This window comes from Salmo salar, chromosome 14, assembly GCF_965601325.2.
Source record: "Salmo salar chromosome 14, fSalSal1, whole genome shotgun sequence".
Classification (NCBI taxonomy): domain Eukaryota; kingdom Metazoa; phylum Chordata; class Actinopteri; order Salmoniformes; family Salmonidae; genus Salmo; species Salmo salar.
Genome location: NC_138304.1, coordinates 87569033 through 87594857, shown reverse-complemented (window position 1 = coordinate 87594857; position 25825 = coordinate 87569033). Strand labels below are relative to the sequence as shown.

The 25825-nt window shown below is 42.0% G+C and overlaps 1 protein-coding gene across 1 annotated transcript in view; it reads right to left on the bottom strand.

Moving 5' to 3' along the window:
* LOC106570400 (CUB and sushi domain-containing protein 3) overlaps positions 1-25669 on the bottom strand; it is a 738870-nt gene extending 713201 nt beyond the window's left edge. The window contains exon 1 of the mRNA XM_082961236.1: positions 25413-25669. Coding sequence (XP_082817362.1) covers positions 25413-25602 — 190 coding nt within the window. The 5' untranslated portion in view covers positions 25603-25669. The remainder of the gene's footprint in view (positions 1-25412) is intronic.
* Between the last annotated feature and the right edge of the window lie 156 nt (positions 25670-25825).

Sequence of the window (25825 nt, the reverse complement as noted above, 5' to 3'; positions counted from 1 at the left end):
GGCAAACTCCAAGTGGGCTGTCATGTGCCTTTTACTGAGGAGTGGCTTCCATCTGGCCCCTCTACCATAAAGGCCTGATTGGTGGAGTGCTGCAGAGATGGTTGTCCTTCTGGAAGGTTCTCCCATCTCCACAGAGGAACTCTAGAGCTCTGTCAGACTGACCATCGGGTTCTTGGTCAACTCCCTGACCAAGTTCCTTCTCCCCTGATTGCTCAGTTTGGCAACCAGCTCTAGGAAGAGTATTGGCGGTTCCATACTTCTTCCATTTAAGAATGATGGAGGCCACTGTGTTTTTGGGGACCTTCAATGCTGCAGAAATGTTTTGGTACCCTCCCCCAGATCTGTGCCTCGATACAATCCTGTCTTGGAGCTCTACGGACAATTCCTTTGACCTCATGGCTTGGTTTTTGCTCTGACATGCATTGTCAACTGTGGGACCTTATATAGACAGGTGTGTGCCTTTCCAAATCATGTCCAATCAATTGAATTTACCACAGCTGGACTCCAATCAAGTCGTAGAAACATCTTAAGGATGATCAATGGAAACAGGATGCACCTGAGCTCAATTTCGAGTCTCATATCAAAGGGTCTGAATAGTTATGTAAATAAGGTATTTCTGTGTTTTATTTTTAATAAATGTGCAAAAATGTATAGAAACCTGTTTTCGCTTTGTGATTATGGGGTATTGTGTGTCGATTGTTGATGATGTTTTATTTGTTTTATTATTTTAGAATAAGGCTGTAACGCAACAAAATGTGGATAAAGTCATGGGGTCTGAATACTTTCCGCAGGCACTGTATACCCATTGATTATTGAAGAATAGAACTGATAAATGCCTCATGAGCTTAGCTCAACTGTCGTACCCCATCAGAACCCAAAATGTGTAAACAAAGCAATTCTTAACAAACACTATATAACCTCAAAGCATGGTTAAACTATAATTTAGTCCCTCATTCATTTGAGAGTGGTTACATTTTTCCATGCCCATCCCACAGCTTTTTACCAAAACAGAGGCGGGGTAACCCAGCTTTGTTATTATTTCAGCTGCAGATTGTAGCTTTAAGGGAGGTACTGTGACTAGATAATGAGGGTTCCCTTTGCACTGCCGCTAATCTGCATTTTCATGCAAGATTTTTTGAGAAACTACTACTGTTTGTGATAGTGGTAACTATCTTGAATGAAAACAATGTACTACTTCTGAAATAAATATTTCAAAGAAGATGGGCACAGCCACCAGGGAAAACAAGAACACAACATCCATAGTAATTAGATGGAACAAAGGAGGCCCTTGTACTCCTTAACAGTTATCAGTCTATTCAATTCTATATGCATATCAACAATCAGCGGTAAAAATGCCTGAGGTCAAAATATAAAGAACTAAAGACAGTCCAAACAATCATTACATTGAATTAAGGTAAAGGTCAGTATGGTAAAACACAGTGAAGAAAAAAGCCTGCTTAAGTGTAAAGATGAAAGCAAATAACTAATGAAAAACTCTTCAATGAAACACCAAAGTCCAAAGTCTTACAAAATGTCCACAGCATTAATAGCATCAGATGAGTGGAAGTCAAAAGAAAGGAAAAGAAAGGAGAGAGGGGAAAAAAAGAATAAAAGCATATCGTTAAACTGCACGATGCTTCAGATAAGTCAGTAACTGGGGAGAGGGGACAGGAGGGAGGAGTGTTATTGAGGCAAAGGGATTTAGTAACATTTAGCAGATGTAAATGAAGACTGAAACGGTGACATCACACCTCTCACTGCTGCCTAGTCTCTCAGCCAGTAGCAATGGCTTCAAAGACAGAATGTAATGTATTTCATCATAAAAGGCAAAGTGATAGAGTTGTATGGTGGATTTTGTGCATTGTTAGTGCAAGTGTTGTTTTATATAACAGCATCCATTACGTGTCTCATTCAGAGGGCTATAATCTAAATTTAAAACAATGGGATGGACTTGGCATGACAACTTGAAGGGTTTACTTTCTTTTACAGTAAATATCCAATGAGAAATACTCATGAAAATATTAACTCATGAAAATATAACCTCTGAAGTAGGCTTAGTATTTGCCGCAGTCATGCATTTATTCAACTTAAAATTCTCCAAATAGAATCTCACATGTTCCATCTTCACTTCCACTTGAGGCTACAACTCAGAAGTTGTTCCCTCTTTCAAAATCATGTTTTTTCTATGTTCGTCTGGAAACACACTGTCCATTATAAAGGGAGGAGATAAAACAACATGTTTGCCAGACATCTTTTAAATGCCATGCTGTCTGCAGATACATAGCGTCTATTCCTTCATATTGTTGTCATAAACTGTGCAGAGTACTTGAGGGGGATGATGGAATAGCAAAGTTTTAAGCATCAGTTGTCAGAGAGTACAAAAAGCAGATGTCGAGTGGTAAACAAACACAGTTTTATTTTAGAGGTGTGCCAATGGATTCTCCAAAGATGACAAAGAAAACTAAGCCCAGAAGGATTGGAGATAGAATGCTGCTGTTTATCATTCAGCTGTAGCCCTGGGATGTACTTTGGCCTATAAAATCTTACATGGATATATGAAAAATAAAAGACCATATGATGACCATAAGAAAATGGACTGCTGCATTCCCTAACTAATAGTTGGTTCTACTAAATAGCTACTGATGATAACATTCAATCAATATTTTGATTATACAGCATAACATTAAGAGCAAACTAACTGTGTATGAGACAAAATGGAAGATTCATATATCATTCCTTAGTCTGCGTGCAAAATAAGCCATATAAATGATGCATTCCTACTTTCAACAGTCCCTCTATTAAAATAACCATACTCTACAGTACACAAATGTATACAACCCAGGCCTGGTGGTACTACAGCCATTCATACTGCAGCTTCAGTGACAGACCACTAATTGGCTTGATAAAGGGCTTAAGTCGAGATTGTGTTCATGAGGAGAGGACTGTAGCCCTTTCCTGCAGTCAAATTACCTAGTGGCCTCATGGGGGGAATGTTATGAATAGTATTCATCATTTCATAATTAATAAACATTATTTACAAAACCCTGCTGAAAAATACGGTGTTTCTATGTCAAACGGTTTTGTTAAATTTCAGTCTGCTGTGATGTATATAAAGTGTAATATTGGGTTGCAAACTCCAAATTAAATACATAACCACGTGTGTGAGGTGAATACTTTGGTTTCAAAGTAGATTTTTTCAATACTACCAAGAAACACTCTCTGTGACCCTGATTTAGCCCACTGCAGTAGAAGGTTAAGAGGGAGGGAGTCACCTAATAGCCAGACTGGAGGTTATAGTGTCTGTTGGGTCCAACCAATTGACTCATCTGACGATCTGGTCCTATCTATTCTTTAAATCATCCATCCAATGTGGCTAAATATACTATTACGAAGACTATGCATTTAAATAGTTAAAAAGCTGTTTCTGGGAGCCCAGTGATGAAATTTGTCTACAGACTTTGATTCCCCTGATGTACCCAGTGGAGCATCTGGACTTTAACTGATAATTGACTGTGGGTATCAGGGATACAGCTGGAAGCATATCGATCACCAGGCACTGAATTGGAGGGCCATTAAATTGTGGCTAAACATAATTCAACAACCGAGAGAAGGACTACTCTGCCTGCATCTAGTTTAATTTACATTTGGTTTAGTTGTCAACTCATGTGAATTCAATGTGAAACCAACAAAAAATGTCAACATGTCATCGGGTTTAGGTTAAAAGTTGGATGAAAAAAAGACGAAATGCTTTTACTTTGATTACTTTTTGCAAATCGAATTCTTTTCCCATGTTGATTCAATGTCATCACATTGATGTTTTTGGTTGAAATAACATGGAACATTGCCCTTTGGATCCCTCCTCTTAGGACCTCTTAGGCCAAATGATTTTCTGTACACACAGTCTCCACACACCTGTGTGCAAACACACGGACACACACACACTAAACATCTTCAACCCCAGCAGACACGTTGTTGTAGTATTTTTTGGACGGAGCAGCGAGTTGGTCCTAAACTAGGGGGATTTAGCAATCTTATACAACTGAAATCATTTGTTGCTTGTCATCGCCTCCCAATCTGCCCATTACACATTCATAGTTGCTCATGAATGAAACATGAGAGCTAACTCAACAGGAGACCTTCTTTTTGGCCTCTGAGCTCACACAAAGCGAATGCATTATGGAACAATGCACAACTTAAGCTGTGAAAGGGCATTCAGGAAGAAAATAAGAATACCTGTTAGGGTGCTACTCAGTTAAGATCATCAGGGGCTGAATTATATGTCTGGATGTCCTGCTGTTACGCCGCATTGAGACTGTACTAGGAAACTACACCATTCGTTATTTCATTCATTCATTTGTGCTTTGGGAGAGGAGAAAAAAGGGACCAGAAATTTCGACGGGGCCCAATGAAAGGTAATGAAGTGCAAAAAGCATGGGTTGTCTGACATGAAAGCAATGCAGCATGACACAGTCATTACACCAGAAACACGGATCAATACCAGGCAGACCAGACTGGAGCTCCCCAGGCATGCAGAACAAGCTGCTTCAGTAGAGAGAGAGGTAAGGCAATGGAATTGACATACAATTTGGGGGGAGGGAAGGGGAGAAAGGCAGAGACAGAACGGGGTAGTAGTGGGAATGGCTGGTTGTGCTCTAGAAGGGTAAAAGCACAGCTTCTCCAGCTGGAACACTTGACATTTTAAACAGAGTTTGAAAATCACCCCATCAATGCTGAACGCAACATTACATTTGTATTAGGGCTCAGATGAAAACACACCATGAATCAGTCTTAAGTGTCCTGACGCTGTAGGACTGACATTTAGGATTCAAAAGGATTTCCCCCCCCCCCCCCCCCCAACAATGTCTGACACTGTAACCAGCCTCAATAGATGTGAGTGGATTTCTGTATTCAATCTGTAATTAATAAATTAATGAATGGATGGATGGATAGATGGACAGATGAACAAACAAATAAATAGGACCGTATCTACACAAATGGCCATTCATCCCCTAGGAGTGGATAGCCATTCACATCCAGGGCTTTCTGTGAGATGCTAGCCTCATTGTTCACATCCAGAGCTTTTTGAGGGACGCCAGCCTCACTGTTGGACACTGGAAAAATGTTGGAGCCATAAAAAGACGATTAGGGGAGACAGTATTTAAAAACGGAAATAATTGCACTTCTGATTCCTAATTACAGATTTATAAGCAGGGTAATTCATGTAAATTCCAAATGTCCTCGAAGGTCAATTCGGCAAACTGTTTTCAATGTCAGCTTGTGAGCTCTTAAACGGAAATTAAGTTTGTCCCTTTCACGAAAAACCAATAGCAGCTCAGTTCCTAAGTCAACTCAGCCAACAAGATAATTACACTCAGGCAACCTGCGGGACTACCCCAAAATGTCAGAGCCTCTCTCTGCAATTACAGGGGATTTGTAACCAACTACCGTCTCATCCAAACCAAAGCAACATCCAAAACAGTTTTCCTCTGTACCCTCTCTGACACACATTCACAAAAGGCGTAATATTGCCAAATGTTTTACTGAGACCACATAAGACAACATTTCATTGTCGCACATTCCCCCAGCAGCGCATCACTGACATTCACGAAGGGGAATTAACATAGTCCATTAGAGTGTTTACCCACTACGGCCCCCTGCTGAGAAGATTACATTACCTAACTCAGCAATCTCCCTCCAATCCCCTGCTGATACGACAGTAAGATGGCGCCGGAGAAGAAGGCAGACATTTTACGTGCCCCCAACCAATTGTGTTTTTTTGTTAGTTTATTTGCTTTGTTTGTAACTTATTTTTTGACTTATTTTGTACATGTTGCCGCTACAGTCTCTGATGGCCGAAAAGAACTGCTGGACTGCAATTACTCACCACAGACTGGCAGAATCCTTTTTTTCCTTTAATAATGAGATCAGATCCCTGTGATTTGTGGAGGAGGCGGAGAAAAAGTGGCTGGAGGGCGGGCTGCCTTCTGAGAATTCGTAGGTGATCGAATAAATCCCAACTTCCTTCCATTCTGCTAGCAAACGTCCAATCTTTGGACAATAAAATAGATGACCGACGCGGAAGCTTAAACTACCAATGGGACATTCAAAACAGTAATATCTTATGCTTCATGGAGACGTGACTGAACGACGACACTATCAACATACAGCTGGCTGGTTATACACTGCACCGGCAGGATAGAACAGTGGTGTCTGGTAAGACAAGGGACGGCGGACTATGTATTTTTGTAAATAACAGCTGGTGGACGATATCTAAGGAAGTCTCGAGCTATTACTCGCCTGAGGTAGAGTATCTCATGATAAACTGTAGACCACACTACCTACCTAGAGAGTTTTAATCTTTATTTTTCGTACCTGTTTACATACCACCACAGTCAGAGGCTGGCACTAAGAAAGCATTGAATGAGGTGTATTCTGCAATAAGCAAACAAAAAAAACGCTCACCCAGAAGCGGTGCTCCTAGTAGCCAGTTTTACCAAATTTCTATCACCATGTTAAATGTGCAACCAGAGGAAAAAAAATATGGACCACCTTTACTCCACACACAGAGACGCATACAAAGATTTCCCTCGCCCTCCATTTGGCAAATCTGACCATAATTATATCCTCCTGATTCCTACTTACAAGCAAAAATTAAAGCAGAAAGCACCCGTGGCTAAATCAATAAAAAAAGTGGTCAGATGAAACAGATGCTAAGATACAGGACTGTTTTGCTAGCACAGACTGGAATATGTTCTGGGATTCCTCCGATGGCATTGAGGAGTACACCACATCAGTCATTGCCTTCATCAAGTGCATCGATGACGTCATCCCCACTGTGACCGTACGTACATACCCCAACCAGAAGCCATGGATTACAGGCAACATTCGCACTGAGCTAAAGGCTAGAGCTGCCGCTTTCAAGGAGCGGGACTCTAACCCGGAAGCTTAAAAGGAATTCCGCTATGCCCTCCGACGAACCATCAAACAGGCAAAGCGTCAATACATGACTAAGATAGAATCGTACTACACCGGCTCTGACGCTCGTCGGATGTGGCAGGGCTTGCAAACAATTACAGACTACAAAGGGAAGCACAGCTGAGAGCTGCCCAGTGACAGGAGCCTACCAGACGAGCTAAACTACTTCTATTTAAAATGCTTATCAATTTATAACATTTTTGACATGCGTTTTTCTGGATATTTTTGTTGTTATTCTGTCTCTCACTGTTCAAATAAACCTACCATTAAAATTATAGACTGATCCTAATTGTCAGTGGGCAAACGTACAAAATCAGCAGGGGATCAAATACTTTCCCCCCCCACTGTATGTGAGAATGCTATTCATTGACAACAGCTCAGCGTTCAACACCATAGTGCCCTCAAAGCTCATCAATGAGCTAAGGATCCTGGAACTAAACACCTCCCTTTGCAACTGGATCCTGGACTTCCTGATGGGCCGCCTCCAGGTGGTAAGAGTAGGTAACAACACATCCGCCATGCTGATCCTCAACACAGGGGCCCCTCAGGGATGCATGCTCAGTCCCCTCCTGTACTCCCTGTTCACTCATGACTGCACGGCCAGACACGACTCCAACACCATCATTAAGTTTGCTGATGACACAACAGTGTTAGGCCTGATCACCAACAACGACTAGACAGCCTATAGGGAGGAGGTCAGAGACCTGGCCGTGTGGTGCCAGGACAACAACCTCTCCATCAACGTGATCAAGACAAAGGAGATGATTGTGGACTACAGGAAAAAAAGGACTGAGCACCATTCTCATCGACGGGCTGCAGTGGAGCACATTGAGAGCTTCAAGTTCCTTCTCATCCAATTCCGAGGTGCATATTGAAGATATTGGAAGAACTGTCCACATTTACTTTTCGTCAGCCAACAAGATGAGTAGGCCTAACGAACAGCAAAAGCACTTTAAAAAAAAATCTTTATTTAACTAGGCAAGTCAGTTAAGAACAAATTCTTATTTACAATGATGGCCTAGGAACAGTTGGTTAACTGCCTTGTTCAGGGGCTGAATGACAGATTTGTACCTTGTCAGCTCCGGGATTCAATTTATCAACCTTTTGTTACTGGCCCAATGCTCTAACCACTAGGTTACCTGCCACAACACTAACCTATGCCAATCTACTATCCCCAATAGTACAAAAGTCTACCTATTCTATTCTGTGCGAGAAATAAATATTCCAAACATAGTCTGGGACAGTTGTGGGATGCAATAGATCCCAAATTAATACAAGCAATGGCATCAACAAAAACTTTTTTACGCAATGTGGCTGAAGCAACAGATCCGAAAGTTTATCTTAAAATGTTGATAAACTATTAGGCTTTTTATTCACATTATAAGCGCAGCAATGCACACATGGTAGTAGGCTATAAGCGCAAATGTTCCATTAGCAAAAAACAAATGCAATTATACATGTAATGCTTTCATTATAAAGGTGCATTTTCATGGTGAAAATTTGCTTCCCCAAATTTGAAACTCACGCACTGCTAATGTATGCCAGTTAGGCTCTACACCCCTTGTAACTTGAATGAATGTGCTTAATTTTACGAAGTTATTTGTCCACTTTAGTTGTGATACCAACCTTATTAAAACATATAGGCCTATGGGTTAGACTACATGAGGTGTGTGACTATGATTCGAAAAAGTTGGAAATGCAGGGCATAATTCACAAGTGATAATATATAATTCACAATAGATAGGCTAATAGTGTTACCCATGAGACTATTCTTGATTTAATATTGTCTTTACATATAATAAATATTATATGTGTGAAATTTGTTTTGATTTAGAATGGACCATTATCATGCACCTGTATCGTATCTGTGATTCCAACCCGATGTTTGGGGTATACAAGAGGAAACGCTGGCTTTACAGAGGCAAGAGAGGGGGAGTCCTGGCGAGATTAAGGCGAACTGTAAACCGGCAAATATAACCTCCATTCTATTGGCCAACGTACAGTCACTTAATAATAAGATGGGTGACCTCCGATCGCTGATTTGATACTAATGGGACTCTTGTAAATGCAATATTCTCTGCTGTTCTGAAACATGGCTTTCGGTCAGGATAAACTCCATGGCTATCCAACTTGATGGATTCTCCATTCACCGAGCAGACAGGACAGTGGAGTCAGGAAAATCGAAAGTGGGAGAGGTTTACCTCTTCATCAACAACAAATGGTTCACTTGTCTTGGAATAACTGATGGTCAAATGCCTACCCTTCTACCTCCAGAGGGAGTTTTCAGCTGTTATCGTGACTGTTGTATATATTCCACCAAATAACACTTACCGAACTGGCATTTAACGAACTGTACAAGGCTATAAACAAGCAGGAAAACGTGTTACACTGTTACTCTACCCAAATGCAAGCATAAAAGGCTCACAGTCAACCCTGACGCTACGGCTGAGGACAGGAACAAGTACAAGACATCCCACTACGACCTCCGCAGAGTCATCAAACGAGCAAATGGACAATATAGGAATAAGGTGGAATCATATTACAGGCTCCGATGCCTGCTGCATGTGGCAGAGGCTACAGTCCATTATGGATTACAAAGAAAGACCCAGTCGTGATCAAAATTAACAGCACTGTGCCATGCGTAAGGGGCCCCACCGACCCAGAGGATTGGGTGATCTCGGTGTCCGAGGCTGACCTTAGTAAGGTCTTTAATCAGGTCAACACTCGTAAGGCGCCAGCCAGACGGTAGTCCAGGGTGTGTTCTCAGAGCATTCGCAGAACAGCTGGAAGGTATATTCACAGGTAATTTTCAACCTCTCATTGTTCCAGTCTGTAATCCCCACATGTCTTTTGCTGATCACCATCATTCCTGTTCCGAAGAACTCTAAGGCTTCATGCCACAATGGCTACCGCCCTTTAGCAATCACATCTGTAATCATGAAGTGCTTTGAAAGTCTGGTTATGGCACACATCAATTCCATCCCATCATCCCAGACACTAGACCCACTCCACTTTGCAAACCGCCCCAACAAATCCACAGATGACGCAATCTCAATTGCACTCCACTCTGCCCTCACCCATCTAGATAAGAGGAATACCTATGTGAGAATGCTGTTCATTGACTACAGCTCAGTGTTAAACATCATTGTCCCTTCCAAATCCTCAAAAAGTTCTACAGCTGCTCCATTGAGAGCATCTTGACTGGCTGCATCACTGCTTGGTATGGCAACAGCACTGCCCTCAATCGCATGGCACTACAGAGGGTGGTGTGGACAGCCTACTACATAACTGGGGACGAGCTTCCTGCCATCCAGGACCTCGATATCAGGCGGTGTGAAAGGAAGGCCTGGAATATCATTAAAGACTCCAGCCACCCAAGCCATAGACTGTTCTTTCTGCTTCCGCATGGCAAGTGGTACCGGTGAATCAAGTCTGATACCAACAGGACCCTAAACAGCTTCTATATGGTTTTGGAACTGACCCTGGGACTGACCCTATATACAGCTTACTTACTTTGTCGTGTTCTTCTTATTTTTATTTCTTGTATGTTTTTGTTCTACCTTATGTGATTTTTAGTACTACATTGATATTGATTACTGCAATGTTGGGTTTCGAGCTTGCAACAAAGGCATTTCACTTTACTAGTGTACATGACATTAAAACTTGAAACTTAACCCTTACCCTAAAACAGTGGTCATCAACCTTTTCTGAGTCAAGATCACTTTCGCAGTCAAAACGCAAGCTGAGATCTACTGCCTTGATTTTTTTTAAACATGACTTACAATTTTTTTTTTTTTACATTAAACTTGTAAGGGCTAGGGTCCATTTTTCTGAATTTCCGCCTGACTGTGATGGCTGAGCTATGTACTCAGAATATTGCAAAATGTGCTTTCGCCGAAAAGCTATTTTAAAATCTGACATAGCGGTTGCATAAAGGAGTTCTGTATCTATAATTCTTAAAATAATTGTTATGTATTTTGTCAACGTTTATGATGAGTAATTTAGTAAATTCACCGGAAGTTTTCGGTGGGTATGCTAGTTCTGAACATCACATGCTAATGTAAAAAGCAGTTTTTTGATATAAATATGAACTAGATTGAACAAAACATGCATGTATTGTATAACATAATGTCCTAGGAGTGTCATCTGATGAAGATCATCAAAGGTTAGTGCTGCATTTAGCTGTGGTTTGGGTTTATGTGACATATATGCTTGCTTTGAAAATGGCTGTGTGATTATTTTTCGCTGGGTACTCTCCTGACATAATCTAATGTTTTGCTTTCGCTGTAAAGCCTTTTTGAAATCGGACAATGTGGTTGGATTAACGAGAGTCTTATCTTTCAAATGGTGTAAAATAGTCATATGTTTGATAAATTGAAGTTATAGCATTTTTGAGGTATTTGTATTTCGCGCCACGCGATTCCACTGGCTGTTGAATAGAGTGGGACGCTAACGTCCCACCTAGCCCAGAGAGGTTAACCTGTTTAGGATAGGGGGCAGTATTGACACGGCTGGATAAAAAACATACCCGATTTAATCTGGTTACCACTCCTACCCAGTAACTAGAATATGCATATACTTATTACATATGGATAGAAAACACCCTACATTTTCTAAAACTGTTTGAATGGTGTCTGTGAGTATAACAGAACTCAAATGGCAGGTCAAAACCTGAGAGATTCCTTTACAGGAAGTGGCCTGTCAGACCATTTCTTGAACTTCTTTTCCATCTCTATCATTTACTAAGGATCTCTGCTCTAACGTGACACTTCCCACGTCGTCCATAGGCGCTCAGAGCCCGGGAAAAAACAGAATGTCGTCATTCCAGCCCCAGGCTGAAACACATTATCGCCTTTCTCAAGTGGCCGATCAAGGGACACTGGCTTATGCGCGTGACCCCGACCGCCCCCGCCTTTGGGATTTTTTCCTCTGTTTGCCGAAAAGGAGATTCCCTGTCGGAATATTATCGCTTTTCTACGAGAAAAATGTCGTAAAAATAGATTTTAAACAGCGGTTGACATGCTTCGAAGTACGGTAATGGAATACTTAGAATTTTATTGTCACGAATTGCGCCATGCGCGCGACACTTCTTTACTATTTCGGATAGTGTCTGGAACGCACGAACAAAACGCCGCTATTCGGATATAACGATGGATTATTTTGGACCAAACCAACATTTGTTATTGAAGTAGCAGTCCTGGGTGTGCATTCTGACGAAGACAACAAAAGGTAATCAAACTTTTATAATAGTAAATATGATTATGGTGAGTGCTAAACTTGCCGGGTGTCTAAATAGCGAGCCCGTGATGCCTGGGCTATGTACTTAGAATATTGCAAAATGTGCTTTCACCAAAAAGCTATTTTAAAATCGGACATATCGAGTGCATAGAGGAGGTCTGTATCTATAATTCTTTAAATAATTGTTATGCTTTTTGTGAACGTTTATCGTGAGTAATTTAGTAAAATGTTAGCGAATTCCCCGGAAGTTTGCGGGGGGTATGCTAGTTCTGAACGTCACATGCTAATGTAAAAAGCTGTTTTTTGATATAAATATGAACTTGATTGAACAAAACATGCATGTATTGTATAACATAATGTCCTAGGGTTGTCATCTGATGAAGATCATCAAAGGTGAGTGCTGCATTTAGCTGTCTTCTGGGTTTTGGTGAGATTATATGCTGTCTTGAAAAATGGGTGTCTGATTATTTCTGGCTTGGTACTCTGCTGACATAATCTAATGTTTTGCTTTCGTTGTAAAGCCTTTTTGAAATCGGACAGTGTGGTTAGATTAACGAGAGTCTTGTCTTTAAATGGCTATAAAATAGTCATATGTTTGAGAAATTGAAGTAATAGGATTTTTAAGGTTTTGAAAATCGCGCCACAGGCTGGCAGTGGCTGTTACGTAGGTGGGACGAATTCGTCCCGCCTAGCCTAGAGAGGTTAAAGACTGTTGTCATCTAGTGGAAGCCATAGGAACTGCAATCTCGGAGGCGGAAGTCATAGTTTTCAATAGCTTCACATTTGAAGTTATTGGGAGCCCCCCCAAAAAAATTCTGGATGGATTTTCCTCAGGTTTACGCCTGCATACCAGCTCTGTTATAATCACATACATTATTTTAACAGTTTTAGAAACTTCAGAGTGTTTTTTATCCAATTCTACCAATTATATGCATATCCTAGTTTCTGGGCCTGAGTAACAGGCAGTTTACTTTGGGCACGTCAGACAGGTGGAAATTCAGGATACTGCCCCCGACTCTAGAAAGGTTAACAAGAATTTAAGCTTTCAACTGATTTAAGATACTTGTATGTACGTAAATGTTTAATATCCATAATTTTTATGATAATTTATTTGAATTGGGCACCCTCCAGTTTCACTGGAAGTTGCCCCGCTAGAGGGACGCCTAGCCATAACAAGTTTTAACTTAATAAAAACAGTTCTGTATGAATGAGGTTTGTGAAGTAGGCCGAATACATTATCAAAGCGTATTGGCTATACGCCTGGCCTGGCCTGGCATTCTTCTCAGACCATACTATATTTCATAACTTGAGCTTTGATAACAAAATAGATCAGTCAGTTTAGTACTTGCGAGGCACAGCTGAGCATAAATTGAAACAGTTTGCAAAAGTAGCTTTTTTATTTTACTGGACTGATGGTCCCTGCATCTGATGGTCATGGTGCTTTCAAGACAACTGAGAAGTAGGAAAAATAGCGAGGTTAAAGCATGAAATCAGTCAAATCATGACATCCGCTGATCCTCTACACAGGGGCCCCTCAGGGGTGCATGCTCAGTCCCCTCCTGTAATCCCTGTTCACTCATGACTGCACGGCCAAGCACGACTCCAACACCATCATTAACAACGAGCCAGCCTATAGGGAGGAGGTCAGAGACCTGGCCGTGTGGTGCCAGGACAACAACCTCTCCCTCTTTTACACCACTGCTAAATCACACACAGAATAAGCAGTATGGCTGGTCATTCTGCAGGGTCATGTCAGGATGAGCCTGCAGGAAGGGTACCACATCTGGTGCAGCATTGAGATTGCCTGCAATGACAACAAGCTCAGTCTGATGATGCTGTGACACCGCCCCAGACCATGACGGACCCTCCACCTCCAAATCAATCCCGCTCCAGAGTACAGGCCTCGGTGTAACGCTCATTCCTTCGACGATAAACGCGAATCCGACCATCACCCCTGGTGAGACAAAACCGTGACTTGTCAGTGAAGAGCACTTTTTCCCAGTCCTGTCTGGTCCAGCGACGGTGGGTTTGTGCCCATAGGCGACGTTGTTGCCGGTGATGTCTGGTGAGGACCTGCCTTACAACAGGCTTACAAGCCCTCAGTCCAGCCTCTCTCAGCCTATTGCGGACAGTCTGAGCACTGATGAAGGGATTGTTCATTCCTAGTGTAACTCGGGCAGTTGTTGTTGCCATCCTGTACCTGTCCCGCAGGTGTGATGCTCGGATGTACCGATCCTGTGCAGGTGCTGTTACATGTCGACTGCCACTGCGAGGACAATCAGCTGTCCGTCCTGTCTCCCTGTAGCGCTCTCTTAGGCGTCTCACAGTATGGACATTGCAATTTATTGCCCTGGCCACAACTGCAGTCCTCATGCCTCCTTAAAGCATGCCTAAGGCATGTTCACGCAGATGAGCAAGCACCCTGGCCATCTTTCTTTTGGTGTTTTTCAGAGTCAGTATAAAGGCCTCTTTAGTGTCCTAAGTTTTCATAACTGTGACCTTAATTGCCTATCGTCTGTAACTTGTTAGTGTCTTAACGACCGTTCCACAGGTGCATGTTCATTAATTGTTTATGATTTTTTTTTTATTATTATTTATTTCACCTTTATTTAACCAGGTAGGCAAGTCGAGAACAAGTTCTCATTTACTATTGTGACCTGGCCAAGATAAAGCAAAGCAGTTCGACACATACAACAACACAGAGTTACACATGGAGTAAAACAAACATACAGTCAATAATACAGTACAAAAATAAGTCTATATACAATGTGAGCAAATGAGGTGAGATAAGGGAGGTAAAGGCAAAAAAGGCCATGGTGGCAAAGTAAATACAATATAGCAAGTAAAACACTGGAATGGTAGATTTGTAGTGGAAGAAAGTGCAAAGTAGAAATATAAATAATGGGGTGCAAAGGAGCAAAATAAATAAATAAATACAGTAGGGGAAGCGGTAGTTTGGGATAAACTATAGATGGGCTATGTACAGGTGCGCGATCTGTGAGCTGCTCTGACAGCTGGTGCTTAAAGCTAATGAGGGAGATAAGTGTTTCCAGTTTCAGAGATTTTTGTAGTTCGTTCCAGTCATTGGCAGCGGATAACTGGAAGGAGAGAAGGCCAAAGGAGGAATTGGCTTTGGGGGTGACCAGAGAGATATATCTGCTGGAGCGCGTGCTACAGGTGGGTGCTGCTATGGTGACCAGTGAGCTGAGATAAGGGGGGACTTTACCTAGCAGGGTCTTGTAGATGACCTGGAGCCAGTGGGTTTGGCGACGAGTATGAAGCGAGGGCCAGCCAACGAGAGCGTACAGGTCGCAGTGGTGGGTAGTATATGGGGCTTTGGTGACAAAACGGAAGGCACTGTGATAGACTGCATCCAGTTTGTTGAGTAGGGTATTGGAGGCTATTTTATAAATGACATCGCCAAAGTCGAGGATCGGAAGGATGGTCAGTTTTACGAGGGTATGTTTGGCAGCATGATTGAAAGATGCTTTGTTGCGAAATAGGAAGCCAATTCTAGATTTAACTTTAGATTGGAGATGTTTGATGTGAGTCTGGAAGGAGAGCTTACAGTCTAACCGGACACCTAGGTATTTGTAGTTGTCCACATATTCTAAGTAAGAACCGTCCAGAGTAGTGATGCTGGATGGGCGGGCAGGTGCGGGCAGCGATCGGTTGAAGAGCATGCATTTAGTTTTACTTGTATTTAAGAGCAGTTGGAGGCTACGGAAGGAGAGCATTGAAGCTCGTCTGGAGGGTTGTTAACACAGTGTCCAAAGAAGGGCCAGAAGTATACAGAATGGTGTCGTCTGCGTAGAGGTGGATCAGAGACTCACCAGCAGCAAGAGCGACATCATTGATGTATACAGAGAAAAGAGTTGGCCCAAGAATTGAACCCTGTGGCACCCCCATAGAGACTACCAGAGGCCCGGACAACAGGCCTTCCGATTTGACACATTGAACTCTATCAGAGAAGTAGTTGGTGAACCAGGCGAGGCAATCATTTGAGAAACCAAGGCTATTGAGTCTGCTGATGAGGATGTGGTGATTGACAGAGTCGAAAGCCTTGGCCAGGTCAATGAATACGGCAGCACAGTATTGTTTCTTATCGATGGCGGTTACGATATCGTTTAGGACCTTGAGTGTGGCTGAGGTGCACCCATGACCAGCTCTGAAACCAGATTGCATAGCGGAGAAGGTGCGGTGGGATCCGAAATGGTCGGTAATTTGTTTGGTGACTTGGCTTTCGAAGACCTTAGAAAGGCAGGGTAGGATAGATATAGGTCTGTAGCAGTTTGGGTCAAGAGTGTCCCCTCCTTTGAAGAGGGGGATGACAGCAGCTGCTTTCCAATCTTTTGGAATCTCAGATGACACGAAAGAGAGGTTGAACAGGCTAGTAATAGGGGTTGCAACAATTTCGGCAGATAATTTTAGAAAGAAAGAGTCCAGATTGTCTAGCCCGGCTGATTTGTAGGGGTCCAGATTTTGCAGCTCTTTCAGAACATCAGCTGACTGGATTTGGGAGAAGGAGAAATGGGGAAGGCTTGGGCGAGTAGCTGTGGGGGGTACAGTGCTATTGACCGCGGTAGGGGTAGCCAGGTGGAAAGCATGGCCAGCCGCAGAAAAATGCTTATTAAAATTCTCAATTATAGTGGATTTATCGGAGGTGACAGAGTTTCGTATCCTCGTGATTCATTGAACAATTCATTGATCCTCCTATGATTCATTGAACAAGCTTGGGAAACAGTGTTTAAACTCTTTACAATGAAGATCTGTGAAGTTATTTGGATTTTTAAGAATTATCCTCGAAAGACAGGGTCCTGGAAAAGGGACGTTTCTTTTTTTGCTGAGTTTATTACCTCGACTAACCGGTGCCCCCGCACATTGACTCCGTACTGGTACCACCCATATATTGTCTCGCTATTGTTATTTTACTGCTGCTCTGTCACGGGTCCCTCCGGAACTTTCATTACGCATTACGTCTGTCCGGAACTTCGGCAGCTGCAACTGGGCCATCCAACATCGCCACAATGGGTCCATCTGATTATGCCACTTCAGCAGCCACAACTGGTCCGTCCGACGCCGCCACAACCGGTCCATTCGGCACCACTGCTGAGGGGGGGGGGGGGGGTACTGTCACCGATCCCTTTGGAACTTTCATTACGCACACCTGTCCCTTATTCCGACTGATTAGTATTTGTATACATGTGCCCTTTGGTTTCCATTGGGCGGTCAATTATTGTTACTATGTCTGTTGGTGCGTGTGAGTACCTGTGCTGTCTGTGTTGGACATTCGTGACCTTTGGGATTGCACAGATGATTACGGGTCTTTCCCGTGTGTTAATAATTGTGCACGTGTTATTTATTCAAGGTACTCCTCGCTCTTTTGTTTGGGTTTCAACCCTGTGTTTTGTATGGTGTTTGTTTGGTCTTCGTCCCCGTGCCCTTACACGGCACGCCATAATTTGGTCTTAATAAAAAATCCTATTACGCATTCCTGCACCTGTCTCCTAATCCTTCATGCCAACGTGACATGCTCTTTAATTACTTGTTAATTTTATTTCTTATTCGTATTTTTAACTGCATTGTGAAATAGGGGCTCATAAGTAAGCATTTCACTGTAAGGTCTACACCTGTTAGGTTCAGCGCATCTGACTAATAACATTTGATTTGATTTGATCTTCAGGTCTGAAAGTTGAAGCTCTCGAAAAATGCTAGAGGTTCCGACTTGGAATTCCGAGTTGGATTACCGTTCGTTTTTTCCGAGTTCCCAGTTGTCTTGAACGCACAGAAGTCGAAGATTTCTGAGTTACGAGTTATTAGTTGTTTTGTACACAACATTCGTCTCAGCGGAGGATGGGAGAAAGCAGCAAAGGGTCCGCCTCCCACGGTTCCTGCTCTTTCCTTCTTTTCCTCCTGTGAGACTGACCAGAGAGAGGGGACACCATATTCCACCTGGTGGTGAAACTCGAGTCGCACCCCAATTTGTGCACAAATTTATGTTGTTCCTATGACGAGAGAAAGTGAAATATTCTTTGATATTAAAATATATACGACGAGCTGCTAATAATAATAAAAATGCAGGGATATTAATCCAACTGCAGCGGGAGAGGAAATAGGGAGAAGCCCATTTCATGTTTTGTAATAGTCTTGAATAAAAAGTGTTGACAGTGCTGAATAAAAACTAATACATGAACGCATTCATAAAAACAGCAGCTCATTGTTGTTTTCTTTGACAGTCGCTCTCTGGTCATGGTTTTAAAAGTAAAAAGATCTCAAATAGGCTAGTATCAAACTTTGCTGCATCCAGGGTCGTGATATGAGCTATCCGATTGGTCAGCGCAGTAGGCACACTTGATTTAGACACAGATCTCCCAGTCCGCCAGATAGGCAGAGTTTGTCTTTCAGACATGAAATGGCTCAAAATGGGAATACTTTGCCTAACCGTTGCGCAGGCACTATCAATGGCTTTTCTACAGAAATATGTGGTGATCACGCATTTCCGTAGAATGCCTCGATCGCGACCGGTTGGTGACCACTGTTCTAAACCTTACCCTAACTATCCAAAGAAAGTGTGGCCCTTCAAATCTCAAGGAAAAGGGGAATATAGGGAAAGTAAAGTAGACCTGCTCTGCCAACAGATAGGTCCTCCAAACCCCAATGTGTGAGACAGGTGTGATTTAAAAGAGCACCTATTCCCTTGACACAAGCTTCTGCTCCCAGCGGTAGAGAACAAGGCTCCCATGTGAAACAAAGAGATACATCACCCAATAACTGCGCTCAAAGGTTTTTATGTCCCAATAATGACAGAGGCAAAGTCAAGACCAAAACCCCATCTAAAAATGTGACCCACCATGATGGAAAGGCAGCAGGTCAATGCTGTACCCTACACTCCCTTTGCGGTGGCGGTGTCTTTACGTTCTTTGGCAAGCTCTGGATCTGATGATGGAGGTGAGTGATGATGAAACATCTCTCTCACACAGACCATTGGTCTCTCGCTGAAATACCTGGTGTCAGATGCTACTAGACCTATAAAATAAAATGACCCCCTTATGCAAGAAAGTCACAGGGAGGCACCAAGGGCAGCGGTCTACTGTAAGTACTGGGAAGTCCAGCCAATCCAGGATCCGAGCCAAGGAAAGGACACTTGCCTGTAAATAGACTAGGACCAGCAATTTCGAAAGCGCACAGACCCACAGCAACCCTCGATCCATTATACTGGAACTAATTTATCAACAACATAAATTGCATTGATGATACCATAGTTAGTTAATGGGTCCCTTATTGGAAAACCGATTGACTGTAATCTGCATAGCAACAGAAAAAAAGACAAGCCATTTACTATAGGAGTAAATACAATAGGAATGTTCCTGATTTATTTATGGTCCGGTAATTAACATAATGACCTGACGAAGATCCACTTCGGATCGAAACATTGTCAATGAAGCAGTGAATTGTGAGCTTTAACAGTAACTTCTTGTTCTTTACCAATAATGAACATTGACAGTATGATGAACATGGTCACAGTGCCCACAGAGAAGGAGATTGTACCTTCAATGACCTACATGACCAACAGGGAGAATGGAAAGCGCAGATGTGATTTGAAGCTAAACTACAGCAGATGTCATTGGACAAAACATTTTGAAATGTGACCTTATTTTGTGCACTGAACAACAATAGGGTTGATGAAAAGGCTCGATAACGACCTCAAACAACTTGAGTATGGGTAAGCATCTCATGATGTCAGTCAGACGTGTAGACCAGAGAGACAGTGTTGTGGGTTTGTACCTGAGTTGTGTAGACAGATATGAAACTTTGATTAAACAGTCTCCAGCACCAATTGTCAAAATCCCCACACAACACCTCCCATTGTGTGAGGTTATCCCCAGACAAACACAGAGTTCACTGGGTCTCAGTCTACAAAACTGACCACATGCATTCCCTTCAGATCAGTTTTGCTGGTATAACTCCACTCTGGATGTCCACTCACATTACATAACATCCTGGTTGTATTGTTTGGTTAGTCATCAGATGACTCATTATGAAAAAGCTCTGATTCTCTAGAATCTTAGAGAATTCTAGAGAATCTTAGAGAATTATAGAAAATCTTTGAAAATTATAGAGAATTTTAGAGAATTCTAGACTAGAGAATCCTAGAGAATTCTAGGTCTTCTGACATATACCAGCTACAGTACATAGACTGGATCAAATTACACAACTGTACACAGACTTAATCAAAAATCAGCAATAACCTTATGTTTTCAGATAATAACTTGCTCAGGTGGTGTATTACATTTGAACTGATATAGATCCATCTCCTAGCCAACCTCATGTGCCTCTCCATCACTGCCACAAGGGGACAATGTCCAAAGGTTAAGAATGATTTCCCAGAAGAGACCATGACTGAGAGTGACCAACGATGATTCATGTTGACTAAGTACAAAGTCATTTGCAGACAGATACCATTGAAGCAAACCTGCAGTAAAAAGTATTACTTCCAACAAAAAATAATAGGTGAGTTCATATTGAAGTGATGTTTTGTGTCTGCTACAAGAATTGAAATCAATATCTCTGGTCCCTTGCAATAAGATACAGCATTAGGGATTTCTTTATGTCCATAACATCAAGAGAAAGAAGATACAGCTAAAAAGAAAATGGTCCTTGTATCCACTGCTGTGAAGATTGTGCAATATCTCTTGAGGCTCACTTTAATGGAAGTGCAATGTACCATCCATTAGTCAGTTGATATCCTGTGTTTATAAATACGCTATTCTGCAGACATGCTAAAATGTTTGTATACGCTCTTGGTGCAAACAACCACTGTCACCTACCCACTCTGGTGCCAAAACACACACACACACACACACACACAGACATGTAAGAAATCTAGGTTACTGCAGACATCTGTGGACTGTAACTACTGCACTCTGCACCTGCCTGTGCCATGACGGCAAACTGGGCTCATAGTGATTCAAACAGCTCTTTCATTTGCAGGGAGAGAGCAGTCAGCCTCACACACACTGGGATGTGTGTGTGTGTGTGTGTGTGTGTGTGTGTGTGAGAGTGAGAGTGAGAGTGAGAGTGAGAGTGAGAGAGAGAGAGAGTGTTCGTGGCTTGTCTGTGTATATCCTCTCTGGGCTAGGTGGCACCAAATCGTCCCACCTACGTAACAGCCAGTGCAATCCCGTGGCGCGTTATTCAAAAAACTTAGAAATACAAAACCTTCAATTTTTCAAACATATGACTATTTTACACCATTTTAAAGATAAGACTCTCGTTAATCTAACCACACTGTCCGATTTCAAAAAGGCTTTACAACGAAAGCAAAACATTAGATTATGTCAGCAGAGTACCCAGCCAGAAATAATCAGACACCCATTTTTCAAGCTAGCATATAATGTCACATAAACCCAAACCACAGCTAAATGTAGCACTAACCTTTGATGATCTTCATCAGATGACAACCCTAGGACATTATGTTATACAATACATGCATGTTTTGTTCAATCAAGTTCATATTTATATCAAAAAACAGCTTTTTACATTAGCATGTGACTAGCATGTGACTAGCATTCCCACCGAACACTGCCGGTGAATTTACTAAATTACTCACGATAAACGTTCACAAAAAGCATAACAATTATTTTAAGAATTATAGATACAGAACTCCTCTATGCACTCGATATGTCCGATTTTAAAATAGCTTTTCGGTGAAAGCACATTTTGCAATATTCTCAGTAGATAGCCCGGCATCACAGGGCTAGCTATTTAGACACCCAGCAAGTTTAGCACTCATCAAAGTCAGATTTACTATAAGAAAAATGTTATTACCTTTGCTGTCTTCGTCAAAATGCACTCCCAGGACTTCTACTTCAATAACAAATGTTGGTTTGGTCCAAAATAATCCATCGTTATATCCAAACAGCGACGTTTTGTTCGTGCGTTCAAGACACTATCCGAAAGGGTAAATAAGGGTTACGAGCATGGCGCAATTCGTGACAAAAAAAAACGAAATATTCCATTACCGTACTTCGAAGCATGTCAACCGCTGTTTAAAATCCATTTTTATGCAATTTTTCTCGTAAAAAAAGCGATAATATTCCGACCGGGAATCTGCATTTAGGTAAACAGACGAAAAAAAATAAAGCATTCGGACGACTCGGGCACGCGCCTAAGCCCACAGTACTCTGAGCGGCCACTTGCCAAACGCGATAATGTGTTTCAGCCAGAGCCTGCCTCGATATCGTTCAGCTTTTTCCCGGGCTCTGAGAGCCTATGGGAGCCGTAGGAAGTGTCACGTTAGAGCAAAGATTCTAAATCTTCAATAAAAACAGCCTAGATGAAACACATCTTGTCAGACAGGCCACTTCCTGCATGGAATCTTCTCAGGTTTTGGCCTGCCATATGAGTTCTGTTATACTCACAGACACCATTCAAACAGTTTTAGAAACTTTAGGGTGTTTTCTATCGAAAGCCAATAATTATATGCATATTCTAGTTACTGGGCAGGAGTAGTAACCAGATTAAATCGGGTACGTTTTTTATCCGGCTGTGTCAATACTGCCCCCTAGCCTTAACAGGTTAAGCGTGTGTGCATATGTGCATGCAGCCGTGCGTTTGTGTGTGCATGCGTGTGTGTGTGTGTGTGTGTGTGTGTGTGTGTGTGTGTGTGTGTGTGTGTGTGTGTGTGTGTGTGTGTGTGTGTGTGTGTGTGTGTGTGTGTGTACTGATCACAGGCATAATCCTGCTAGTTGTTAATAATCCACCCCTATCTGCTGACCTCATACAGTAGGATCTTAATTTGATCACCCTGTTGCAGCAATGCAGGAAATGTAAAACGCATAGTGTCTTTGAGGATTAAAAAGGTTGCTGAAGTTTATCATTTTCACTTTGAAATTTCAGACTTTTAATCGTACCTTACAAAAAATGTATCAACTCCTACAAAAATGTCTATTAATTATAATCCACATAATAATTCACATTTCCTGTTGCTGCAGGATTATTTTCCTGCTGTAGCAAACTGGCTCAAATTAAGATCCTACATCTATATCATTATATTGAACATGGCCAGGTCTTGTCTATTAGCCAGCCTGTGTGAATTCACCCACACTATCGACAAAGATAATGACACCGTGGAAGAATGGTCTTTGGCTGAGAGAATGTTGCTCAGTGTTCTAATTTCTAATTATATAGCTCAGACTTCATGGAGAGCAAGGTGATTTAATCCAATGTAGAATGGAACTTCTGTACTTGATGAATAGCTAGGAACAAGTAAACTAACTCTGGGTACACATACTAATCTGTGATGTGCTATTAGTACGCAGTAGTGATATCCCTATATTCAAAGGTAAAACTTGGCATAGAGATTGAGACGCAAGTATTTTGTTTGTATACATTTACACACATTTACACACAAATAACCTCCGTCTGTCTTCACTGGAACTGAACCAAAACAATACATTTTGCCATGACAATAATTCAATGTAGGCTAAGTATGAACATCATCCAGGATGTATAGAGAGAGGGAGGTATGTGTTGCTGGTCCTGGATAAAAAAAAGTATTTATCGTCTGGATCTCATCACACCGCCACCGCGCGTCGGTTTATCATCCGGCCATAGCACCAAGGACAGACAGAGCAGACAGACTACTTACTTTTTCACCAAATATCGTCACTGTATAGGCCTAAGCTAAATAAATGATGTTGTCCTCTGGAGACGTGTTACGGACCGGCATGTTTGTGTCTTCTTAACTATCGTAATAAATGCAGTTTACTGAGGCCTTGGGCTTGACGACTCAGATGTGAATCGATGGGTGACCAGGATGCAGAGCGCGCGCAGTAGAATATTAATCAGACTTCTAGCAAAGAACGCTGAGTGGGTATCGACAGTGAAATGGTCTGACTGATCTGAAAAGAGGCTACCAGGAGAGAGAAGACGCCCCGCATACAGATGCCTATATGATTGTTGTCGTTCTTGTGCCTAAGAAAGATGGGCATGGGGCATCAGCATTAGCTAAAGAAAGTGGTATAGGCTATGCAAATGTAATTGCGGGCAGGTGATGTTGACGCGCGAAGGCTGACACCCGATTTAGGCTACTCCCCTAAATACCATGTTCAGCGTCTACCCTAAATCAGTGCCACCACCACTGATTGTACCAATGTATGCAGCAAACACTATTGTCCAAATCTATCTATTCAATTACGTTAACTTCTTAGCACTTGAATCATCAACACATATTGTTTCATGAGCATAAACCAAATAAAATGCCTTCTTCGCAGCATGATTCCAGCCATTATACATGCTTGGAATCAAACAGACCCAAACCCTCATCTGTAATATATTCTACTAGTATTATAAGAAACCCTTAATATATCAATAGGTCTTAGATAATCAATCCAATATGTTGCAAATTAATGATGCATCTGCATCGTTGTGCTTGTGTTTGGTGCCATAGGCGCAACAGTTACATCACAGCCCACCAAAGCCTATAGTCTATTGGCTTTAGGGAAGGCTTGTCTACCAGTTAAGGCAATGGTACCAGTATATACAAAAGGGTGGTATGGGTTAAAGACATCGTTTTGCTTGGAGTTATTGGAAGAGGAATAGTATTTAAGATGAATAGGTGCCCATATCCATCCCTATATGTCCCCCATATATTCTCTCCTTCAAACACAAGGTAATCAGAAAGATGAGGAGCATGTCTGTATCAGTCTCTGTAGTCTCATTATATAGTCTACATTGTAACGTGCCTTACACTAATTTAGAAACCGAGGCGCTTGCACCTCTCATTTGCCATTTACATTTTCTGAAACAAATGTGGTTCATTTCTGATAATTTACAGAAATCATATTTCAAATAAAACAGGTGGATAATGACGAGTATGAAAATGGGTCTGGTAAGATAACAAACAAAAATATGCAGATAGGGGTGCATAATCTCCCCTAAACAACCCACCGGTTATTAGGCATAAGCAACTCACGTATCCGCTTGAGCATACTGCAAGAATGTTTATTGAGCTCTCGCTCAATGCCTGCATTGAACCTGCAGCCTGGCAAGTAAATGCGTTCCCTTAGCTCTAGCCTTTTTTAATGCCTTTTTACTGCACAGCCGGATCTTCCCATACAAAAAGACATCATCCTCCTCCAAAAACACAAGTAGTAAGACATGCATTACTACATAGGACATCAAAGGATTTTTCTTACCTCGCACACACGTGACCATCATAAAAAATACGAGATTCCAAAATATAACTCCAGTTTTAATCCTCATTTTTTTAGCTTGTAAAAAGTCCACTGGACCGCATCTAATACATCCTCTCTTGAAAAGCTTTAGGAAGTCCGTCGACCTGATTCGATACCCCTCTATGTCATCTGTTTTCATGTTCACAATCATGAAGCTAGTTATTCTCTTCTCAATCTCCTCCGTTCCTCAGCCGTGTGTCTTCGGTTGTGGCTGGCGCGCGGTCACAGCTCGAAGTGAACGGTGATGCTGGGATACCACAGCAACCTTGACGAGGACTCAACCATCTCACCAACAGGGGCAAAACTCTCAGCTCGATTCCTCGCGAGTTGGTACGTTGTTTAAACCGAAGTGCATTTTATTTCTATTTTCTATA